This window comes from Microtus oregoni, unplaced genomic scaffold (genome assembly GCF_018167655.1).
Source record: "Microtus oregoni isolate MIOR12 unplaced genomic scaffold, Mior012 000006F_ref0000085, whole genome shotgun sequence".
In the NCBI taxonomy this organism is placed as follows: Eukaryota; Metazoa; Chordata; class Mammalia; order Rodentia; family Cricetidae; genus Microtus; species Microtus oregoni.
Window position 1 is genome coordinate 497,501 of NW_024543065.1, and position 20,151 is coordinate 517,651.

Here is a 20,151-nt window from a genome sequence, read left to right on the forward strand (position 1 = left end):
CGTTAGTTTCCAGCCACCCAGACCTGAGATAATCACTGGCCTAGACCTCACAGAGCTCCGCCTGCTTCTGCCTCCCAAGTGTTGGGATTAAAGGTGTGTGCCTCCAGCCCCTGTGAAAGAGGAACTCTTAGTTTCATATGCAACACAAAGGATCTCAGTCAGCAATCTTTTTCTTTCAAGTTACCTCAACGAGAATCCAGCTGAGTGAATGAGCAAAATGCAGATTCGCAGCTCTCCAGTGAGCAGAGGAGCTTGTGCTCTCCGGTGGCCTAAATGCCACTCAGGTGAAGAAGCACGAGACACTCTATATACTAGTCTGTGTCAATGATCTTGGTAAAACAATTGACAGCTGGAAGTTTTCCAGGAAACCCGTCACCCTTCCGGAGAATCTCTTCTCCCCAGGAGACTTGCTCTGCGGAGCACAGGCTCCAAAGCTACAGAGAAACCCTGTCTCGAAAAACCAAGAAACCTACTTGATCATGATGGATAATTTTTCTAATGTGTTCTCGGATTCAGTTTGCCAGTATTTTATTGAGAATTTTTGCGTCGATATTCATGAGTGAGATAGGCCTGTAATTCTCTTTCTTGGTTGGGTCTTTGTGTGGTTTTGGTATCAGGGTAACTGTAGCTTCATAAAAGGAATTAGGCAATGCCTCTTCTGTTTCTATATTGTGAAATACATTAAGGAGTATAGGTATTAGGTCTTCTTGGAAGTTCTGGTAGAATTCTGCATTGAAACCATCTGGTCCTGGCCTGGGATAAAACCAGACTCGCTGAACGTAGCAGACAATGAGGTCTACTGAGAACTCAAGAACAATGGCAATGGGTTTCTGATCCTACTGCACTTACTGGCTTTGTAGGAGCCTAGGCAGTTTGGATGCTCACCTTACTAGAACTGGATGGAAGTGGGGGTTCCTTGGACTTTCCACAGGGCAGGGAACCCTGATTGGTCTTTGGGCTGAGGAGGGAGGAGGACTTGATTGGGGGAGGGGGAGGGAAATGGGAGGCGGTGGCGGGGAAGAGACAGAAATCTTTAATAAATAAATTAATTAAAAAAAAAGAAAAACCAAGAAAAAAAAACACAAAACAAAACAAAACAACAACAACAAAAATACGCAACAGCAACGTTTACCTTCGTGAGTGGATCCGATGTTACTTTTACGTCACAGTCTAACAGAATATCATTTCCTTCAAATTCCTCGCTCTTTTTACTAGATTTCTTCAGCAGAAAAGATGACAAAAATTCCAGAGGTTTGTCCTGAAAAATGCCCCCCCCCAACACACACAAAAAATTCAATTTAAAATATTCCTCTGGCATGTTAAACATACGACAGAAAAGAGCAGGTCAGGTGGTAAAGCGCCTGCGTGAGCTTAAGGACCTGAGTTCTGACCCCAGCACTGAGGAACAACTCGGCTCAGGTGCTCAGGTGCTACTGTGCCTGTAACCCCCCCCCCCCCCCCCGCCCGTGGGTGTTCATATGGATCCCCAGAGCTCAGTGGCCAGCTGGCCTAACTGAGCAGTGAGCTGCAGGGTTACTCTGTCTCAAAACAGGAGGCAGAAAGTGATCAAGGAAAACACCTCTGGCTTACAGACACACATACATGTCACACACATGTACCACACACTTTTTTTTGGGGGGGGGGCCACCAACCAGCTTCCAAATCATGACGCCCACTTTTGAATGCTTGGCCTTAGGTTAGCTCTTTTCTGAATAGCTCTTTTAACTTAAATTAACCTGTTTCTCTTTATCTACCTTTCGCCTTGGGGCTTTTTACTTTCTTTCTGTATATTTTACGTTCACTGCTTCTCTTGTCTGCTGGCTGTTGGCTCTCTGGTTTCTGACTCTGTGTGTTCCTTGTTCTCTCCTCGGTCTCTCCTCGTTCTTCTTCTTCTTCTTCTTCTTCTTCTTCTTCTCCTCCTCCTCCTCCTCCTCCTCCTCCTCTTTCTCCTCCTCCTCTTTCTCCTCCTCCTCTTCTTCCTCCTCCTCTCTCTTTTTGAGCCTCAATTTCTCCTATTTATCCTTTCTGCCTGCCAGTCCCGCCTATCCTTTCTCTGCCATGCTATTGGCTGTTCAGTTCTTTATTCTACCAATCAGGTGCCTTAGGCAGGCAAGGTGAAACAAATGCAACACATCTTTTCATAATGAAATAAACGCAGCATAAATTCACCTTTGCACAGTTGAAGTAATATTCCTCAGCATAAACCAATGTAACACATCTTTGCCCAGTTAAAATAATATTCTACAACACATACATGCACATGCATGTGCGCTACACATGGATACATACAAAAGAGTACACATTTCTACCAGAGTTTTCAGCTCCCTGCTTAAATCATAGGACTAGAAAACAAAGTAATTGTTATTCAACTAATATTAGTAGATTTGTGCTCATCCCATATTTTGGTTCTCAGCTTTTTTCCACAATCCAAGGCTCGCTCAAGATCTTTAGACTCAAAGTGGTTCACAACAGCCCTTGGCAACATGAGAAAAAGGCCAGCATGGATCTTGTGGTCTCTCAGGAGGGAAGCAAGCCTAGGAGAGAGGCAGGGCGGCACCGCTGATGAGGAACACATCAGCTCCCTATGGGGGCTACTTCCTTCTCACACTGTAGGTTTGAGCCTCATCAAAATTATGCCGTATATGCTTATTTGTCCACCAAACAAGTTTAGCCAGTTGGTATTTGAGAGAAAGTACAGGGTCTTTCCAGGCCTTTGGATCTCTGTGAACATCTATGATCACTTCAACAGAGAAATAAGGCTGACATATCACTGAGCTGAGGCTACGCCAGGCAGTCTATGGCTAAGAGTAATTCCATACAGGGTAGCTAAGCCTGCAGCTATCTGGTGCTGTCCCAGAAAACCAAGAGAAACCAGAGCAGACAAAGAGCAGCAAGGAGAAGGCACGTGTGCAGAGATCATGTTTAAATGACAGAATCACCACAGGAGGGGGTCAGTTTTTGAAGAGTAAAGAGCTTGCACAGCCCTGAGACTGCACCAATCGTGGCTTCTCCTCTCTTATTCTGGACTTCCTCCAAATGTCTGGTCATTTCCTTTGGCTTCACAATTATCCTTGAGGCTTTGAGAAAGGGAGTCCATGGACTAAAGCTTGTGTGTGTGTGTGTGTGTGTGTGTGTGTGTGTGTGTGTGTTAGGGCTTATATTGCTATGAAGAGACACCATGACCACAGCAACTCTTACAAAGGAAAACATTTAACTGGGCTGGCTTCCAGTTCAAAGGTTTAGTCCATTGTCATCATGGTGAGACATGGAGGTGTGCAGACAGACATGGTGCTGGAGAATGAGCTAAGAATTCTACATCTTGATCCAAAGGCAACAGGAAATGCACTGAGACAATGGGCATGGCTTGAACATATATGAGATCTCAAAGCTTATTCCCACAGCAACACACTTCATCCAACAAGGTCTTACCTGCTCCAACAAAGCCACACTTCCTATGAGCTTATGGGGGCAAGTTACATTCAAACTACCAGTGTGTGTGTGTGTGTGTGTGTGTGTGGTGTGTAAGCCAGAGGACAATCTTGGCACTGCCCACTTTTTATTTTAAAGAGCGTTTCTCATTGGTCTGGAACTCACCAAGTAAACAGTGCTAGCTGGTCAGAGAGGCCCAGGGATCCACCTGTTTCTCCCTCTGCAGCACTTGGATAACAAGCATCTGCCTCCATACCTCACTTGCTTTCACATAGGTTCTGGGAGTCAAGCTCAGGTCCTCACACTTGCAAAACAGGCCCTGTCCTGCCTATGCTAGCTCCCCAGCCGGCTAATCTCTTAGAGTCTTCTGAAATGTACGCTGACTTTTCTGGCAAACTGTCCAAAATGGCCTGATAATACAAATACTTCTTGAGACTCCCCCAACTATTCCTATCCCCAAAGGCTGGCTCGCCTAGCTTTCTTTTGTGTTTTCTTTCCTACTCTCTCTTTCATCTAAGCCCCTTGCCTATCATCATTTTGCACCTGTTTCACATGCTTCAGTTCCCCGGCTTACACTAAAGAATAACATTTATGTGGACTATCAGGTCATGAACTTGTTTTCTGATGAGGTCACTTCTGACTGAAATTAGGCACAAGATAGAAAACAGCACAGAAATCAATAGACTTTAAATAACCCAGAAGTCCTCCTGCTTCTCTGTTTTATATACTTAGTATACCACATCTTGTCTCCAAAATCTCACTGAGCCTGCTTTTATAAACTGACGGGATTTCTCTGAGGAACTCTGTCCCAGAATGATAAACTGGTAAAAGATAACAATCATAAACTAAGGGTTTATTTGTGCTGAAATTTTTCTGGTTTTTGTCTTTCAGCCACAACACTTACAGATCCTTCTTTTGACAACTCCACCAGCCCATCCGCCAGAGCCTGTGCAGCATCTTGGTTATCTAGGATGCTGGTCATACTCAGAGAGTCAAACATAAGTTGCCCTGAAATATAAATAAGGCACACACGCTGTACTTAACTCACGCCAGACATGTGATACTGAAGAAAAGGGTCACTATAGTTGTTTTCAGTGGACAACAATACAAGGACCAAAGTTTTCTTATTGCCATGAGAAGCTCTGTCATAAACCAGGAAATGAGCCAAAGCGATTTCAATGTGGCAAAACCGATATTGAAAAGGGAATCTAAGAATCTGACAAAAATAAAGGAAAATTATGAATGGAACCTTGTTTGTTAGTTGTTCCAGCTAAACAGTCTCCCATTTCCCTCACCTTGTGTTCAATTGTAAATATTTTAAGTTCAGAGAAAGTCGCTTTCATATAAGATATCTATCCATTTTAATATTTTAATATTTACATACTTTACTGGGAAATATTTTTCCCCATTGACTTCTCGTTGCCAATACATTTTCATAAAAAATAATCTGCTTTTCCCCTTTTTCTATCTAATCCTTAGTATTTATAAAAGAAAAAGATTTATTTTTCCTGGTTTATAGTTTTTGTTTTGTTTTGTGGTTGTTTTTGTTTTGTTTTGTTTTGTTTGTTTGTTTGGGATACAGGGTTTCTCTGTGTAGCCCTGACTGTTCTAGAACTCACTTTGTAGACCAGACTTGCCTTGAACTCAGAGATCCATCTGCCTCTGCCTCCTGAGTGCTGGGATTAAAGGTGTGCACCACCACTACCAGGCTGGTTTATAGTTTCCAAACTATTTAAGAATATCGGTTTGACATTTCCTAGACGTGACAGAGCAGGTGGCACAGGAAAATGCAGGGGAAGATCTCGACATAAGAGGCATTTGTGAAGCAAATGTACCGTGGACAAAGTGCCGTTGTGGACACACGTGTGCGCCTGTCTGTGTGCACAATACAGAGAGAAAGAAGGCACGGGTCTGTAGTGTTCAAATGGTACAGTCTTAGTCCGGTGGAATGTTTAAGATTTGAAGAGATGGTCAGAGGTGAAGGGGGACATATTTACCCAAATGGTGAAAGTGCCTCTTGCTAAAGAATGAGCTGGTTTAGTTTGTGATCTGGTGTTGAGACTGTACATTATTCCACAAAGATCGGTATGCTAACTGGAGCAGGGGGATGGAGTGGGGATGGAAAATTGATTCAGTGATGTCCAACAGGCTCATTAAAAGACCATGGAGAGCCGGGCGGTGGTGGCGCACACCTTTAATCCCAGCACTTGGGAGGCAGAGGCAGGCAGATCTCTGTGAGTTCGAGGCCAGCCTGGTCTACAAGAGCTAGTGCCAGAAGAGGCTCCAAAGCTACAGAGAAACCCTGTCTCGAAAAACTAAAAAAAAAAAAACTAAAAAAAAAAAAGACCATGGAGCCCAGCACCAAGCTCCATCTTTTATTTTATTGTTTATGAAGAAAATTATAATATATAATTTATATGCATAGTTGGAGGGGAACCCAAATGGACTTATCTACCTGAAGCATCCGTATAAATTATGCATTTTAGATAATAACTGAACTGTAGAACAAGTTGTGTAATAGACACCATGGGTAAGAAGTGCTTAGCATCTGGAAAGTTGTGGTGTGAAAAGATACAGTTTTCTAGTTGGGCAAAAAGCAAGTTTTGTCCCGGGCAGATGGGCTGCCATACGGACCAGTAAGATGGAGAGACCTGAAAACAGGAGTCAGTTCCAACACTCTGAGCACGGCTAGTTTTCTCTTGAGTGTTTGAGAAACCGCGATGGTGTTTGACCGAGCCTGTGGTACAGCTGGGTTTTCCTTCTGCTGTTCTGGGTCTTGAATTTTCTCAGGGAATAGATAAGCTCTGGTCTGATCTGCGCAAGTGTCAGAGATCTTACCCAGGATCCGGCCGCTGATGCTCCTCTGCAAGTTCTTGAAGAGTGGGCGGAACTCCTTCCTCACTGACTTCAAGGTGTCTTCCAGGGAGTCCGTGAAGTTGGTCCATGCCTGCAGCTTAGACTCACTGAAGTAGTCAGAAGGAGGCGGCCTGTCCTGCTGTGGCCCCAGCCAGTCACTAAGAACTGACAGGATTTCTATTGAAGACTTGAGATCATTGTGTGTGTGTGTGTGTGTGTGTGTGTGTGTGTGTGTGTACACATATGTGTAGAAGTGTATGTGTGTGAGTGTACATGTGTGCACTTCCATGTAGAGGCCAGAGGTCAACTCAAAGGGTGTTTCCCAGGTGCTATCCACTGTGTTATTTGAGACAAGGCTTCTTTCATTGGCCCTGAGCTCTCCTAGTAGCTCAAGACTTGACCTGAGGCAGGGGGTTTCTACTTTTTGTTTAAAGTACGACCAGCTCAGCTGTCTTGATACTGGGCATAGTGGACTTTCTCAGGAGAAGATAAGCAGCCACAGCCTGCTTTCGGTGGTAAAATAAGAAACTCAAAAAGGACATCATGAATGCCCGTCTGTTCGTGGCAGATAAGGTTGACATGGTCTGCTCGCAATTAGAAACGAAATCGCTGTCTGGTGCTTTGGGAAGCAGAGGAGATAGATGTAAGTAAGGATGTGTCTCTCCATTCTAAAGTGAGAAGTCTTCCTACTTAGCACTTCCCACACCCTGCCTTGCCATTCGAGGTCAACCCCCCAGCAGCCCCTCCTCCTCTCTTTCTCAAATTATGGGGAACCCAAAATATTCCGCATGACTGTGGTGGATGGGGGAGAAAGTCAGACTCCTTGCAAAGCAATTGCATCATGATGGAGCGGCCCACTGGCGTGTTGTTGGTGCAGGTTTTTACTGGAATGGATAATCAGATCCATTGTGTTTCCCGGCCCTACAAGCATGCGCATGCGCAAGACTCTCCACTGTGTTCCTTTACAAGGAGAGTAAGAAGAAACGACCAAAGGAGAAAGGGGCAGGAGGAGAAAAAGAAGTACAGCTGTCTCTTAGGGCAAGCAACAGGGCCCAAACCTTGCTGTGCTGAGCTAGGCAATTCTCTCCACAGAGCCACAGGCACCATCGTTTGCTGATGCTGAACGAACTGCAGTGAACCTGCCGTCTCTGAACTACGAAGTCAGTGCACTTTCTGTTCCCCTACATGGAGTCGTTTCCCTTACAAGTCTCACACTGGTGCCAACTCTCCCCAGTCATGAAAGGCCCTTGGGGACTAAAGAATCAGTGTTCCTGTCATCTCCAAGGCAGCCCAAGCCCTGTTTGGTAGAAAGAGGGGAGTTTTCAACTAGAAAATGACGAGTGACCTTGTAGGATAGCAACGTGGTTCTCCTGTCAGCCAGTGTTGCATTTTTTTTTTAAGCCAATATCAGTAGCTTTATTTATTGAGTCAGTGAAGGTGGATATGCAGGCATATTTTCTCTTTTGATCCATTTCCCTTCTTGATCATGCTACTCCGTGGGATCTGAGCAAAGCTCCTTACAGCTCCAATTTCTGTTCCCAAATAAAACCTAAGCCATTCTTTTTTTTTTTTTTTTTTAACTAGAAAAACACATTCCCTAAACCCAGCTCTGGAAGGGACAACATCCACTCAGAGAGAGTGGCAATTGCCGCCGGTAGATCGGAATCATTGTACAACAGCAAAGGTGTAGAGCTACTGCTTGCTGGTGAAGAGAAACGAGACAAGGAGCGTGTTTGCCTAGCCCTTGTCCTCCAGGGACGCCGAAGCGGCCGTCTGTGACTGGGCTCAGCAGCCAGCTCTCCTCCTGTACACTTACTGTGTTGGAATGAACCAGTCGCGATTCCGGTGGGGGCGGAGAAGAATGTGCCAGTTAGCTGAGACAGCTGAGAAAGAACTTCTAGGCCTGCTTCTGCACATTCAAAAAACAAAAAGCTTGTATTAGTTTACTCACAGGTTTCTTGGAAACAGTAAACTCTTACTGAGAAGCCTGGCAGAGCTGGCCAAGAAAGACCACTGGCAACTGTCATCTTCAAGTCAAATCCTTCTGTCAAAGAGCCCGTAAATGCCTCACCTTTACCCCCATGGACAGATGTCCACACACCTATTTGTGAGAACAGAGCGATGAGGTGTGGAAGAGGGCAGGCAGCTTGAGCAAATGCTTTCCTTCAAGTTGGGAATGTTTAAGTCAAAGACAGAAAACCTCATGGGTTTCCTAAAGTATTCTGAGAAAATGGGAATTGTCATTGATTGTGGACTGAGTTGAAACAGATAAACAGGGTGGAACAACATGCCAACATTTATTGTGGCGTTAATTTCTCCTCTTCCTTGGTGACACAGACTGGAATATAAAGTGGATTACAGAATTCAGCGACTACATTGAATTGCTTGAGAAGAAATTTGCATAAAATGGATGGGGCATTTTAATTCTCTGTGGTCCAAAAATAAATACCCTATTGCTTCTAGGCACAAGATGGTAGAAGCTGATGGGGTTAGATGGTATTTTCACTGACAATTAAGTCAGACGGAGAGTCCACAAGAGCTCAGAGACAGAGAGTGGACTCAAGTCCATATCAACCATGATTGCAGTAAACTTGTACATAAAGTTCACGGTGAAGGGAGAGAGGGACAAAAGGCTTCCCTACAGGAATGGTGCTGGGAAAATAAGTCCCCATATGTAAAATAAATTAAATTTCAGCTCAAGTCTTGTATTCTGAAATAAATCAATTGGCCCACAGACCTAAATGCCAAACTTAAACATAAACTCCTATGATGTGCAGGAGGGAATCTTTATGATCTTTGATTTGTAAGGAATTTTAAACATGGGGACAGGAGAAATGGCACAGAGGTTAAATGCCCTGGCTTCACTTCCAGAGAATCCAGGTTGGATTCCCAGTACCCACAGGCTCCTGACAACCTGGTGTTAACTCCAGTTCTGGAGGATCTGACGCCCTCTTCTGGCCTCCATGGACACTGCACCCATGTGGTACAAACATACACATGACAGAACACCTACCTACAGGCATAAGATTTTAAAATACATATTTTTTAAATAATTTAAAAATATGACAATAAAACATAATTACAGAAGCAAAGATAATAAATTTGATTTCATCAAAACTAAGAAATTCTTCTGTTCAGTGGAATCTTCAGAGAAGGAAAACATGAGGCAGCAACTGGAAAAACAATCTACCCTTCAAAATCTGCTAGATACTTGAACAGACACTGAGGAAGGTTTTTAAATGGCGGATAAGTACATAGAAAGATGCTCAGCGTTGTGACTCAGTAGGAGTCTGCACATCAGAACCACTATGAGATGCTTCTGTATCCACTTGAATGGCTAAAACCAAAGTGTCAAGTGTCGAGCAGTTCTCTGGAAAAGGAAAGGGGTACAACAGGCCAGCTGGCTTTGTAAAAGTTGAGTGCGCACCCCTGGGATGGTATATACCTTAGGGGAGTGACTGTACACACCCCTACACATGCTCATAGCAACCTCACTTATAAAATACATAGTATAGACAAAGAAATTACAGTATACAGGGTAACCGTATTTCATGCAATCATTACAATGGTAAAAAGGAATGAGCCATTGATCCAGGCATTAAATGGATTCATTCGTGAAGGCACCTCAGAAACACACAAAAATGACATCATGGGTAGACACGTCCCCTGCCTTTCTAGATCCTGATGCTGACCTGATGCTCCAAGTGGCGCAAAGAAGTCTACCCGGCCCCCTTCTTCTTCGGCGGCCACATAGCTTCCCAGCTTCTCCCAGAAGTCTCTCACTTCAGGCCATAGTAAATTTTTAATAGAAATTTTATAGCCTAAGGAAAAAAATTAAAATTATCAATATTGGTTTTTTACATCACCATAAGCAGAAACTTTTGGCACATTGTGGAATTAAAATCACAAATTTAAGACATAATATTTGCCCATAAAACCAAGATAGTCAATTGGTGTGGAGGTCCTTCTGTGTATGTGTTGCTTTTATTGGTTAATGAATAAAGAAACTGCCTTGGCCTGTTGATAAGGCAGAACTTAGGTAGGCAGGGAAAACTGGACTGAATGCTGGGAGAAAGAAGGCAGAGAGAGACGCCATGGAGCCGCCAGAGTCAGACATGCCAAAACTTTGCTGGTAAGCCACTGCCACGTGGCGATACACAGATTAATAGAGATGGGTTAAATTAATATAAGAGTTAGCCAATGAGAAGCTAAAACTAATGGGCCAAGCAGTGATTTAATTAATACAGTTTCTGTGTGGTTATTTTGGTTCTGGGTTGTTGTCACAAACAAGCAACTTGCTCCTTGTAACAGCCAGTGTGCCTGTGCTTCATAGAGCACCATGTTAGGGCCACGAAAAGTGCCACTGAACTGCTTTGTGGCCAAAGGCTCTTTCACACTCTAGATTAATCCGGTGTTATACACTTATGCTTTTGTCATTGTGTTTCTGCCTTCACTGCGCAGCACTGGGAGTCACCAGACTTGAGCAAAGTTTAAGGTGAATGGAGTCCTGGGATCTTGCAACTAACTTTCAAAGTAGAAAGAACTCCCACAAGTGTCAATGAAAAAATGAGGTCAGAGCAGAGGTGAGGCTCCCAGAGTTGGCAATCATCACCTCAAACTCTCCTTTATCCCCAATTCCTCGGGGGTGATTTGTGACTTGTTCTGCCTATTGTGGAATATTCCTTTACACTCTGTGAAGATGTGTCACTGTGATTGGGTTAATAAAGAGCTGAATGGCCATTAGCTAGGCAGCAAGAGGTTGGGCAGGAGGACTTCTAGGGACACAGAGAAGAAAGGCATTGTTGCCAGACAGTCACGGAGGATGCAGGATGAGCAGTGCAGAGTAAAGGTAACTGAGTCACATGAAAGAACATAGATTAAAAAATATGGGTTAGAAGAATGGATAAGGAAAATGCGGTACATTTACACAACGGAGTACTACACAGCAGAAAAAAATAACGACATCTTGAATTTTGCAGGCAAATGAATGGAGCGAGAAAACATCATATTGAGTGAGGTAATCCAGACCCAGAAAGACAATTATCACATGTACTCACTCATAAGTGGTGTTTAAACATAAAGCAAAGAAAAACCAGCCTACAAATCACAATCCCAGAGAACCTAGACAACAATGAGAACCCTAAAAGAAATATACATGGATCCAATCTACATGGGACGTAGAAAAAGACAAGATCTCCTAAGTAAATTTGGACCTTTGGAGAGGGTTGAAGGGGAGGGGAGAGGCAGGGAGGGGAGCAGAGAAAAATGTAAAGCTTAATAAAAATAAATAAAATTTTAAAAATGGGTTAATTTAAGTTATAAGAACTAGTTAGGAACAAGTCTAAGCATAAGTCTAGCTTTCATAATTAATAACAAATCTCTATGTCATTTTTTTTATGAGCTGGCAGCCTAAAGTAAAAGCCTGCTACCCTGTCATTTTACAAGTTCCCTGGAAGCTAGAGCATCCAATTTATTTCCTCTTCTCTCATTCAGCATGATTGGAAGTTTTGATGTTAATAAAATTAAAACAGTTCTGCTTTAGAAATAAGCAAGGGGGAATGCAAGTTATATATGAAGGGTAAAAAAATCCTCTGAAGGGGTAAATATTGATGAGATTTTTTTAATCTCCTCATAACAAGTTAGTTATATCGGCCATTTCTTTCCTTTGCAATACAAGCCAAATGGGACTTCATCAGAGGTGGTAAAGTTCATACCAATATTTCTACTGTGGTGTTCATTGTAATTACTATTCTTTCATCAAACTCAAAACTTCTCACATAAAGTATAAAGGACATCTTGGTGTGATGGTTTGAATAAGAATGGACCCCCGTAGGCTCACATGTTTGAACGCTTAATCACCAGGGAGTTGCACTATGTGAAAAGATTAGAAGGATTAGGAGGCGTGGCCTTGCTGGAATAGATGCGACCTTGTTGGAAGTGTGTTGCTGGGGGTGGACTTTAAGGTTTCAAAAAGCCCATGCCAGACCCCCCCCCACTCTGCTTATAGATCAGGATGAGACTTGTAGCTACTTCTCCCACACCATGGCTGCCTGCCTGCTGCCATGCTTCCTGACGTGATGATAATAGACTAAACCTCGAAATGTAAGCATGTCCCCAACAAAACGCTTTCTTTCAATTGATCATGGTGTCTTTCACAGTAATAAAACAGCCACTTTGACAATATAGTAGGGAAGAAAATGCTGGCAAATCACACATCTGGTAAGGAATTAATATCTATAACATACAACCAATCGCTACAACTCAACCTATTCAATAATCAGCCCTCTTTTTAATAAGTAAAGGGCTTGTTTTCAGAAAATACACAAATGGGCAACAAGGCCCCGACAGACAGATGTTCAGCATCACTCATCAACAGAGATGGGCAAATCAAAACACAATGCGATTGGACCCTATGAAAACAAAAACCTTTAGCAAGTAAGTGGCACAGAGGACTTGGTATACTTGTACATTGTTGATAAAAAACAGTTATGGAAAACAGTATGGAGGCATTTTAAACTAACAAGAGAGGCACTATACTTATAGGTATATCTCCATAATCACTGAAAGCAAGAGCCAAAGAGGTATGTCGTTATTCATGACAACCAAGAAGTAGAAGCAACCGGAACGACTACTAAGTGGATGGAGCAGCAAACAAACTGGAGCGCATACATAGAGTGCGTTAGTATTCATCCTTAAGAGAGAAAAAAAAAATCAACGGGTACAGTGTATGAACCCTGAGAGTGTAAGGGAAAAGACGAAGCAAGGGATTCCACTTCTGGATTTAAAGGATATGGAGGTTATTGGGGACAGGACTAGGGGAGGAAGGCAGATGTTCCTTGAGTTTCAATTTTGCAAGATGGAAAAGCTTTACAGAAATGTGAATGGGGCAGTGGCACACACTTTTAATCCCAGCACTCAGGAGGCAGAGGCAGGCAGATCTCTGTGAGTTCTAGTACAGTCTGGTCTACAGAGTGAGTTCCAGGACAGCCAGGGCAACACAGTGAACCGCTGCCTTAAAAAAAAAAACAAAAAGAAAAAAAAAGAATGTGAATAAACAAACCATACACTTAAAGAGGATTAAGATTGTAACCATTATGTTGTGATTTTAATCACAATATTTAAAATTATTATCAAAAATCATCAAAAGCTACTTTACATTTTTCATGACCACACAATGAACCTTTCCTAGTGAATGAGAAGTTAACAGCATTGCTGTGACGGTCACGTGTGGGTAAGCATTGCAAACACTCCAACTGTGGGACTGTTCTCCGCCAATCCCGGGACCAACCTTGGAGTAAGTCAATTTCTCGGCTGTTTCCACCGCTAAATATTCCCAGGCTCTGTGCCTTCCGCCCTTGCAGAGCTCTGACTAGGAGAAGAAGCAGGCCCTCCAAGGTCACACCGCTGTGTTCGTAGGGCACGGTCACGACGCCCACCTTAACACTCTCCACCACCATCTGGAAGCGAGACAGCAGCTGTAGGAGTCGGTGTGTGTGTGCTTTAGAGCTAGCTGAAGAAGCCAGGTGATGTGCAATACGCTATCGTTGCTGAAGAATTGTTTCAGAAAGTACAGAAGGAAGAAGCTAAGCTTCTTTATTTCTTCTCTAATTGTGAGGGAAATAGGAGGTTCATTTGCAACCCCATCATGCAGATAAATAGTATGGACAATTTCGGTTACTTTTCTTCCACCCTCTTTATTTTTTATACATGCCATCTAGATTTATGCACAACTTATTAAAAACAATAAAATTGAATTAATACCATTTTGCAATGGACTTCTTAAGTAGATTTTAAAATCTAAATATATATATAATGAAAATACATAACTTCATTTCACTTTATTTTTATATTTTGAGACAGTCTCATTATATGGTCCTAGCTTACTTAATACTCCAGGTTGGTCTCAAATTTCATCTATCCTCCTGCCTCAGCCTCCTAAATGCTTGGATTACAGGTACACACTACTATACCTAGCTATAATTTCATTTTGTAATAATCATATTTTGATTTAATGGCACCATTTTTAAATAGATCATGAAGCAGTACTTCTAGCCCACTTTTGAAAACTATTGGTCACATAATATTATTAAACTTCTTGGGAATTCTGGAAGTCTTAAATATTTTTAATCATTATGCCAACTATTTTTTTAGTAATTAATTAATTTTTACATATCAATCCTAGTTCCCCCTCCCTCTTCTCCTCCAGCTCTCCCCATCTTCCCTCTACCCTACCCCCAATCAGCTCCTCAGGAAGGGTAAAGCCTCCCCTGGGAAGTCGGTTAAGTCTATCCCATCATCTCCTTGAGGCAGGACCAAGGCCCTGCACCCTTACCCCGTGTTAGGCTGAGTAAGGTATTGATGGAGGAAGGTCATTGGTTAAATAAAAAGAAACTGCTTGGCTCTCATTGGTTAGAAGATAGGTGGGAGGAATAAACAGAACAGAACGCTGGGAGGAAGAGGAAGTGAGCTCAGACTCCACAGCTCTCCTCTCGGGAGCAGACGCCTCAGAGAGACGCCATGCTCCCAGCTCCCAGGCAGACGTACGCAATGAAGCTCCGACCCAGGATGGACATAGGCTAGAATCTTCCCGGTAAGCGCACCTAGGGGCGCTACACAGATGATTAGAAATGGGCTAAATTAATATGTGAGAATTAGCCTAGAAGAGGTGAGATAGAAATGGGCCAAGCAGTGATTAAATGAATACAGTTTGTGTGTTGTTATTTCGGGCATAAGCTAGCCAGGCAGCTGGGGTGCTGGGGGCGCAGCCCCGCCGCCCTTATTACTACAAGGTATCTCTCCATAGAGAATGGGCTCCACAAAGTCAGTTCATGCATTGGGTTAGTTAAATCCTGGTCCCACTGCCAGTGGCTCTGCACGTTGGCCAAGCCACATCATTGTCACCTGCATTCAGGGGGCCTAGTTCAGTCCTATGTAGGTTCCCCAGTTCCCCAGCTGTCAGTCTTCCACTAGCTCAAGTCAGCTGATTCTGTGGTATTCCCATCATGGTCTTGACCCCTTTGTTTATAGTATCACTCTTCCTGCTCTTCGATGTACAATGGTTAAGAGCACTGACTGCTCTTCTAGAGGACTAGGGTTCAATTCCCAGCACCCATATGGAAGCTAACAAATCTCTATTAACTCCAAGGTCTGACACCCTCACAGAGACATTCAAGTAGGCAATCACCAATGCAAATAAAAATAAATAAATAAATAAATTATAATGGGGCACAGCCCCATAGGATTTTCTGAAGGAGGCAGAGGCAGGAGACTCACGAGTTTGAGACCAGCCTGGGTTGGCTACCTTTTCTAAGAGCAACAAGCTCAATCCAATAGGAGTGTTTTGACACCAGCTGCTCACACAGCAATCTGGACCTCTCATGCTTTCTCAAAATAAGTTTGATTACTTTTATATTTATTGCATTCAGTTTTTAAGACTGTATGGGTCTTGTAAATGTTCACTTGATTAGACAGTGTTCCTCTCGGAAGATGAATCATTTTCACACACAGGACAGCCAAAAGATTTTGTTAGTCTAGATGGAAGAAAAGCCATCCAGGGAAGGGCGTCCCTCCTAGGACAGCAGTACCTCATAGGCGGGAATCCGCGATGAGATCAGGATGACGCGCGGTTGCAAGGCACAGGAAGAGCTGTCATCGGTTCCTCCAACCCCGTGATGATTTTTCTTTACTAAGAAAGGAGAGGGGTGGCTTCCAGAGAGATTGCTTCTGTACGAGATGAGAGGGAGGGATAAAAACCCTAATTCTCCGCTAGTATGACTTTTGATAAGTGCCAGTATCCTATGAACACTGGTGGACAGCAGAAGGCCAGCACCCGTGAGTTCTCAAGCTCTCCCAGCAGTCCGAGGGATAGAGACAGACAGGGGTCCCAGGCTGGCCAAATCTGTCCCCTTGTCTCTCCACTTCCACATGAGGAATGCAGGGAAAGCTTCTTGACTCTCACTTAGCTTTTATTGGGCTCTTAAATACCATGATACACCTAAGGGCTCAAAACTGTATTTTAAAAGGGGTAGCCAAGCAATTCATAATTCACTTCTGGCCCTTAGGGGTTCCTAGGTAACATTTCCATTATTTCCACAGCCCCATCCCCACAGTTACCGAGGATGAGAGATGCCCTATGCTTCCTAAGATTCTTTATGTGCCCTCAGATGAGTGAGACGTAAGGCCACACTCACAAATGTTCCAACCCAGATCTGCATGTGACGTCAGTGGTGAAGCTGAGGAGGGTTGGAATGTGAGAATTTGGGTCCCAGTACTTATGACAGTTGGATGAGTCACGTCACCTGTAGACTTCAGTGTCTTCATTCAAAATGTTAGTGTGGAATCCAAAGTGAAAAGCAAAATAATCCTTTTTTTTTTCCCCGTTTCTAAGCAGCTCCTCAAGTTTTGGAAGTTACAGACGTCACATAGGAGAGTAGGTAGAATAAGAACAGAATCCTTGGGACTGGAGGGATAGGTAGAATAAGAACAGGATCCTTGGGACTGGAGGGATAGGTAGAATAAGAACAGGATCCTTGGTACTGGAGGAGTGGCTCAGCAGTTAAGAGCACTGACTGCTCTTCCAGAGGCCCAGGGTTCTATTCCCAGCACCCACATGGCACTCACAACTGTCTGTAACTTCAGTTCCATGGGGTCGGGCACCCTCACACATACCTGCAGGCAAAACACCAATGCACATAAAATAAAAATAAAGTTAAAAAAAAAAAAGAACCGCCTTCTGGCACCGTGCTCGTTTATTATGACTTGAATTGCTGAAAACAGCTGCCATTTCTCTAATTTCAGTAGGAAAAGAAAACTGTGTTTAGATTACCAATATAAATGGGAGTTTGTCCACATTTGTTTGGATGCTTCTATAATTTGGATCTGCAGTTTCCCTCAGGTATTAAAGGCTTGGTCACCAGTTCATGGTGCTATTCAGGGGTAGGGTGGATATTTAGGAGGTGGACCTAGTAGAAGGAAGTTGGGTCATCGAGGGTGTGCTTTTGAATGGACTAATGGCACCCTAGTGATGTCACCTTTTCCTCTCCACTTCCTGAGCACCATAAAGTGAGTAAGCCTCCCTATCATGTGTTTCCACCATGATGCGCCATGCTACTATAGGCCCAAAGCAATGGAAGCAAGTGTTCATGAAGCCATGAGCTAAAATAGACCATCTTTATAAGTTTTATTATGTTAAGCATTCATTAGGCCAGTGGGAAAGTGACTAACAAAGACATTGTGCAGTTACTGTTACTCCATAAAAATGTAGGGAAATTCCATTTTTGCTCATCAGCTTTAGAAAATATATGATATCTACAATATGTCTTTACCATAGGGTTAAAAGTATATTAGACATAAGTTTTGAACATTACATATTTCCCTCTTCAGAAAGCTTTTAAAGGCTGCTATTCTTGAATATGAAGTCATTAATTCCTTATCTGGGATTTCATAGAATGCATCCAATTTCTGAAGATCCCTCTGTTGGCTAAATAATTCTATAATGAATTCTCTATGGCACAGGAGAGTCCCGAGCCCTCGGTAGATAGAAGCTTGCTCACCGTGTGGGCAAAGCATTTAAAGATGCCAGAACAAGCTGCCTCTCCAAAGCTTCATAGAATCCTGCTCCTTCTCTCTGCATCCAAGGACCACCGGGCAGGCTCATGGACCTGGAACAGCGCGTTCCACTCAGCCAAGGGGGTCGAGCTTTGAATAACTCCTCTGAAAAATGAACAGCAGCAGGCTTCCCGTTTACGCCACACTTTCCCCAAGACATCAAAAAGAAAGCTACACCAGGGCAATATTCCAAACAGTAACTATAGCCACTTGCATCCACTCCTATCGGATTTCTCATTTGCTATCTGTCACTTTGAGTCAATCGGTAAAGCTCATAGAACAAGAAGTTCCTCTTGTGAGAACCAAATAACCAGCCCACTGGTTTGCATCCCTTTCTGTCCTTGGCTGGAGGTAATTTTGTGTCTGTCTTCTCAGGGAAGAGTGATGGAGAAGAGGAAGACAAGCCCCAGCCTGTCAACAGTGTATTTTAAGAATATGTGCACATCAGAGGTTTCCCCGAGCCCATGGCCTTATCCTGTTTTCTTCTTGCTTCTTTCAAAGCAATCGCTCTTCTAGGTCTCACTCCCATGCTCGCTCCTCATTTTCACCAGCCCGATTCTTCTGTCCCAAATTTACTTCTCATTTTCTGACTGTGTTTGCATTTCCTCCTCCTTTTATATGTGCACAGGGCAGGGGGGTTGTGTCTGGGAAAGGTCAGAGGTGCACAGATGTATGGGTGCAAACACACAAGTGGCAGTTAAAGGTTGACTTGGCTATGTGCACTGGCCAGGAAACTCCCAGGATCCTTCTGACCTTGCCTCCACCCTAGAACTGGGAATACAAGGCACAAACACCCTACCTAAGGTCCCCTCCTTTTGTGAGTACTACCAGTTTTAACTAGGATCTTCGGGCTAATATGACAAGCATGTTAACCACTGAGCCATTTTACCAGATCCCCTCCTTGTGTATACTCTTACAAACCTGGGAGTAGACTGCCATGGAGGTGGATGCTTGACCTTAGCTATTTTATCAGAAATTATGTTTTTATTACCAATTAACTGAAAGTATAATAACAGAAAAAGGAGCTGGTCTTGAGCATATGGTGATGAGAGCCCCACATGCTCTCTGTCTAGATGGGAGTCTAGATGTAAACCCTTTTGTCCAGTGTCCTGGGTAAGACAGAAACTTTTATAATGCTACTCACTTTTACGGAATGCAATTTTCCCCCAAATGATTTTCCTCAGGCATTTTTCTCTTTGCCTCTCCTTGGACTCCTCATCCTCGGTTTTGGGTTCATTCAGTGTCCCATAAACAGCAGCAGCTTCCCTGGGCGTTAGCCAATCCAAGCTGGACACACAAGCAATGTAGTGGTGCTTCCAAGCTCCATATTCATTCTGTGTTGGAGTATAGGGCAGAAACCACCCAAGCCTCGTGCATTTGGGCATCCATAAGCAGTCCTCCAGAGAAGAACAAGAGCAGGATGAGTGACAGATTTCTAAGGGATAGTTTTCTAACGATGGTGGCTTCAGTCACACACGCCTTATTTTTTTGGTAGACTGACATTTATAGTATTGTTGACTCAATGTCTAAACTTTAATCTACAAAAAGTATAAAGTATATTTTATTCCATATGAAGAATGTTCTTTGGTGAGTATACATTACATTATATATAGATATATAATGTAGTGTACACACACACACACACACACACACACACACACACATATATATGCCATCTTGAAACACAGCATTCTGTCACTTTAACTCTAGATTATGAGAATTCAGGTATAATACTTTGCTTCAGACCAGCCCTCCTGCAGAAGAATTTTTTTTTATTAAACTCATATTATATTGCCGAATTGCAGCGATTTTTGACTTATTAAAAACGGTGAGTTTTATGTGACTCACTGAAATCACTATCTAGATAAAATATAAAAACAAGGAGGGCACAATGGCATGCACTCATGCACCTGTGCTCCAGATCTTTGGGAGGCTGGGATGGGAGGGATGCTATGAGCCCGGGAGTCCTAGGGCATCGATGGAAAAATGTTAAGACTTTAAGAGATGGCAGACAATGTGTGTATGTGCGTGCATGCGTGCATGCGTGTGTGTGTGTGTGTGTGTGTGTGTGTGTACATTCTAAAACTACCAGCACAGTAAAAACCTTGTGTCCTCAAGATCTCAGAACAAAAGAAACAGACCAGTTTCAAGGCAATTGCCAGTTCTTCTTGTTGTTGTTTGGTTTTTAATTCACTATACAACAGAACTGAGAATGACCTTGAATTTCTGACGTTCCTGCCTCAGTCTCTCGAGTGCTGG

The 20,151-nt window shown here is 43.2% G+C and overlaps 1 protein-coding gene across 2 annotated transcripts in view; it reads right to left on the bottom strand.

Moving 5' to 3' along the window:
• Positions 1-20,151, bottom strand: part of Ect2l (epithelial cell transforming 2 like) — a 61,637-nt gene that overhangs the window by 17,709 nt on the left and 23,777 nt on the right. Inside the window, exons 4-12 of one of the 2 annotated variants that reach the window (XM_041654353.1) lie at positions 19,037-19,289; positions 17,838-17,997; positions 15,870-16,008; positions 13,574-13,742; positions 9,978-10,106; positions 8,102-8,194; positions 6,268-6,450; positions 4,334-4,437; positions 1,133-1,258 (exon numbers count right to left, since the gene is read on the bottom strand). In XM_041654353.1, coding sequence (XP_041510287.1) covers positions 1,133-1,258; positions 4,334-4,437; positions 6,268-6,450; positions 8,102-8,194; positions 9,978-10,106; positions 13,574-13,742; positions 15,870-16,008; positions 17,838-17,997; positions 19,037-19,289 — 1,356 coding nt within the window. The remainder of the gene's footprint in view (positions 1-1,132; positions 1,259-4,333; positions 4,438-6,267; positions 6,451-8,101; positions 8,195-9,977; positions 10,107-13,573; positions 13,743-15,869; positions 16,009-17,837; positions 17,998-19,036; positions 19,290-20,151) is intronic. The other variant, XM_041654354.1, reaches the window with a different exon arrangement.